Raw genomic sequence first — 5,000 nt, 5'->3', positions numbered from 1 at the left:
CACAATATCACTACAACGGCATACAATACCAGAACAATGCCACACAATACCACTACAGCGGCGCACAATACCACTACAACGGCATACAATAACAGTACAATGCCACACAATACCACTACAACACCATGCAATACCACAGCAACGCCACACAATACCACTAGAGCATCATACAATACCACTACAACGGCGTACAATACCAGTACAACGCCACACAATATCAGTACAACACCATACAATACCACTACCATGGCGCACAATACCACTACAGCACCGTACAATTATTGTTAGATGTTGTTATTTGTTGTTAGTTTGTCATTAGAGGTTAGTTGTTAGATGTTGATTATTGTTAGATGTTGTTAGATGTTAACTGTTGTTAGATGTTGATTATTGCTAGATGTTACTTGTTAGATGTTGTTATTTGTTGTTAGTTTGTCATTAGAGGTTAGTTGTTAGATGTTGATTATTGTTAGATGTTGTTAGATGTTAACTGTTGTTAGATGTTGATTATTGTTAGATGTTGTTAGATGTTAACTGTTGTTAGATGTTGATTATTGTTAGATGTTACTTGTTAGATGTTGTTATTTGTCATTAGTTTGTTGTTAGATTTTAGTTGTTGTTAGATGATGATAATGTCCGATGTTGATTGTTGTTAGTTGTTATATGTCATTATGTGCTGTTTATTGATGTCGTTATGGGTCGGTATAATTGATCTTCTCTCTCAGTCACTTCCTGTTGACTTTACAGTTAACCATTTCATCATTACTCACACACATACTCAGAGCCGGGGTGTGTGGTGACCGCCAGGTCGGACAGTCGCTCTCTGCTGGTTCTGTGATTCTGATGTGACCTGAGTCGCCTCAGGGCTACACACACATACTGTGGACACACAGTGACAGGTGCTGCCTGGATGTTATATATATGCCGAATTTCTGGGGTCCCTTTGGGTGGACGGGATCTGGGTGTTTAGAGTGGAACACAGCAGAACACACAACATCACACACTAATGCAACTTTAATCCATCCTGCGGCAAAAACACCCACACACCGTATTTACACCAACCTACAGGTAAAACCCCACTGGGCTTTAATACATACAGCGAGTGAATAAGTGGAATATTTAATATGGAAATTGAAACGAGGATGATGCTAATCACACAGGCGTCAGCTGTCCTCATATCTGCTGCTTCATCACTGAGGTTTAGTGAGAAAACGGCGTCAGGTGACGGTGCCGCAGGGGGACACTGCGATGGTCACTGCTGATGAAAAGGATCCTGCAGACGAATAAACAGACAAATGGACGCCCACTCGGAGGGCGGGGCCTAGAATCCCAGCCGTGGCAGGAAATCCCCTCCTTCTCGTGTTCCCCCAGCTGCAGAACAGAGAAGGTCTGTGTGCATCGTGTCCAAACTAAACACACAACTCCAACACACACGCCGCACACATGACGGAACACGCATCACTTCCTGTCTGTGACCTGCGGGCGACCCCGCCCGGAACTTTGATCCGGAGTGTGGAGGAATCCGGCCCAGTGGTGGGGAGGTCTGGTCACTTTAGATCCGTGCTGTCTGCTCCTCATTAATGGGCCAGTTTAACAGTCAGACTTCTGCACATTCACATAAAATCTGTTATATTCTGAATAATCATGGCTGTTCAGCCTTAATTAAGCTTCATTAGTGTAAAGCTCATTAGTGAAAACTGTGTTTAAAAAGCATCACAGTCTGAAGAACAGGGTGTGTTTAAGTCCACTTATCTCCAGACCACTTCCTCCCCTCCACAGAGCCTGTGATGGGTCACAGCTGTGTGTGTGTGTGTGTGTGTGTGTGTTGTACACATTTTGCTTCACTTCAGTAAATGTCAGACATCAACATTTGATGATTCAGCTAATGTTAGAGGCTGAACTTTAGCAGACCGCCTCTACACACCCACACACACACACGCACACGCACACACACACTGACACACAGTGCATGTTCTCACCGTGTCACATGATTCATTAGTTAAACGATTTCCTGCTATCTGTCATGTGACGTGTCCCGATATGAAACCCGCAGCTGATGGTCCGTCTGACCTCAGTACTGACACCGGTACTTCGGCAGCTCGGCGGCGTTTCTGCTGTGCCACGCCCCTGAGCATTAATGTGCCCGGGCTGCTTAATCAAGTCGCCAGTACAACTAAATTACCGGATATTCAACAAGGACACCTCAGCTGTCAGCGCCGCTTAATGAGTCTCAATGAAGCTGTTCGCTTCAGGAGAAAACAGAGGCCCGTCGAGTATCCACAATTCTGCTCGGGTCCTGTCTGAGGAACAATCCCACAATCCCACTCGGCTCCTGTCTGAGGAACAATCCCATAATTCTGCTCGGCTCCTGTCTGAGGAACAATCCCACAATTCCACTCGGCTCCTGTCTGAGGAACAATCCCATAATTCTGCTCGGGTCCTGTCTGAGGAACAATCCCACAATCCCACTCGGCTCCTGTCTGAGGAACAATCCCACAATTCTGCTCGGCTCCTGTCTGAGGAACAATCCCACAATCCCACTCGGGTCCTGTCTGAGGAACAATCCCACAATTCTGCTCGGCTCCTGTCTGAGGAACAATCCCACAATCCCACTCGGGTCCTGTCTGAGGAACAATCCCACAATTCTGCTCGGCTCCTGTCTGAGGAACAATCCCACAATCCCACTCGGGTCCTGTCTGAGGAACAATCCCACAATTCTTCTCGGGTCCTGTCTGAGGAACAATCCCACAATCCCACTCGGCTCCTGTCTGAGGAACAATCCCATAATTCTGCTCGGCTCCTGTCTGAGGAACAATCCCACAATTCTGCTCGGGTCCTGTCTGAGGAACAATCCCACAATTCCGCTTGGCTCCTGTCTGAGGAACAATCCCATAATTCAACTCTGCCCCTGTCTGAGGAACAATCCCACAATCCCACTCGGGTCCTGTCTGAGGAACAATCCCACAATTCCACTCGGCTCCTGTCTGAGGAACAATCCCACAATTCTGCTCGGCTCCTGTCTGAGGAACAATCCCACAATTCCACTCGGCTCCTGTCTGAGGAACAATCCCACAATTCCACTCGGCTCCTGTCTGAGGAACAATCCCACAATTCCACTCTGCCCCTGTCTGAGGAACAATCCCACAATTCCACTCTGCCCCTGTCTGAGGAACAATCCCATAATTCAACTCTGCCCCTGTCTGAGGAACAATCCCACAATTCTGCTCGGCTCCTGTCTGAGGAACAATCCCACAATTCCACTCGGCTCCTGTCTGAGGAACAATCCCACAATTCCACTCTGTGGTCAGTGTAGGGTCAGCGTAGGGTACGTTTACCTTTCTAATTGTTACAGATGACATCATTAGTGACGTTGTGTCACTGTCACTGCGCCGGGTTCATTTACATAATCAATCTTAATTGAGATCCATTAAGAGTTGTGATTGGAAACACTGCAGATAATTTCATATTAATGGAGTTTTCGTCTGTTTCCGTTGGTGCGTGCAGCAGCACGTCTGGAGACACGTGGACGAGGACGAAGGAGCGAAAACGAGGTGGAGACACGTCCCCCAACAACCACAGCACGACACAATATTTACCACGTCAATATAATAACAATAATAATATTCATCTGACAGAAGATAACATGTACAGTGTAACAGTGCACATTTACACTAAATCTGTTACACGGTGTAACAGACACACATACACACACACATACACACGCACGGACACACACACACATACACACACATACACACCCACACACATAGATACACACATGCACACATACACCACACATACACACCCACACACATAGATACACACACACACACATACACACACGCACACATACACACACATACACACCCACACACATAGATACACACACACATACCACACGCACACATACACACACATACACACCCACACACATAGATACACACATGCACACATACACACACATACACACCCACACACATAGATACACACCCACACACATACACACACGCACACATACACACACATACACACCCACACACATAGATACACACACACATACACACACGCACACATACACACACATACACACCCACACACATAGATACACACATACACACCCACACACATAGATATACACACACACACCCAAACACACACACTCACACACATACACACGCACGGACACACACACACACATACACACACATACACACCCACACACATAGATACACACGCACAGACACACCCAAACACACACAAACACACACACGCACACACACTCACACACATACACACACACACCGAAACACACACACAAACACACACACACCCAAACACACACACACGCACGGACACACACACTCCCTCACTGACAGTGGCTCTGCAGGAGAGCCCGGCTCATCGCTGCTGTGGAGCGGCGTGATTGGCAGGCGTCTGGGTCGGGTCGGACAGAAGCGTCTGTCATTACTGGCGTCCGTCCGTCACGCTGTCACCGCGCTGCGCCGCCTAACTTACTTTCCTTTTAAATGACCTCTCAGTGACCTTTCACCACGGGTCAAAACGGTGCGAGTTGATGTCTGAGGGTCCATTTCTACACCGGTTCTGTCCAGAACAGGAGACCCTGAAAGCCGAGACCGCGCCCGGACACGCAAGTAACCTGACCCCGGGACCAGATGGCGGACAGGGGCCTGCGGTCCAGTCACCTGATGAGAAAATGGGGCGTGGCCAACACCCGATGCACAGCGCCACCGCAGGAGTTCCTGCGAGCGAGCGCCCGACTGACAAAAGGAGTTCTGTGTGTCCCCGCCGCCGCCATGACGACACCTGGCGACCGCCGCTCAGTCCTGTTACCAGGTTACAACACCCGGCAGAAGCCCCGCCTCCGACCTGCTTAACGAGCAAAACATTTTAATAATGACCAGAAATTCCTATTCTTCCTCTCATCATCCATACAAATCACACCGGCGACACCAACCGACCGAGCAGCTACGCCCGGAAACTGG

General features: G+C 48.3%; 1 protein-coding gene across 2 annotated transcripts in view; it reads right to left on the bottom strand.

The window, feature by feature from the left end:
• tshz2 (teashirt zinc finger homeobox 2) overlaps positions 1-5,000 on the bottom strand; it is a 32,710-nt gene that overhangs the window by 23,881 nt on the left and 3,829 nt on the right. The window contains exon 1 of one of the 2 annotated variants that reach the window (XM_028994869.1): positions 4,372-4,584. The exons of the other annotated variant lie outside the window; for it this stretch is intronic. Coding sequence (XP_028850702.1) covers positions 4,372-4,462 — 91 coding nt within the window. The 5' untranslated portion in view covers positions 4,463-4,584. Of the gene's footprint in view, positions 1-4,371; positions 4,585-5,000 lie in introns of those variants that run through there. 2 annotated transcript variants of the gene reach the window in all.

This window comes from Denticeps clupeoides, chromosome 10 (genome assembly GCF_900700375.1).
Source record: "Denticeps clupeoides chromosome 10, fDenClu1.1, whole genome shotgun sequence".
Taxonomy (NCBI): domain Eukaryota; kingdom Metazoa; phylum Chordata; class Actinopteri; order Clupeiformes; family Denticipitidae; genus Denticeps; species Denticeps clupeoides.
Note: the sequence above shows the minus strand (reverse complement) of the source record. Positions and strands in the feature narration are given on the sequence as shown.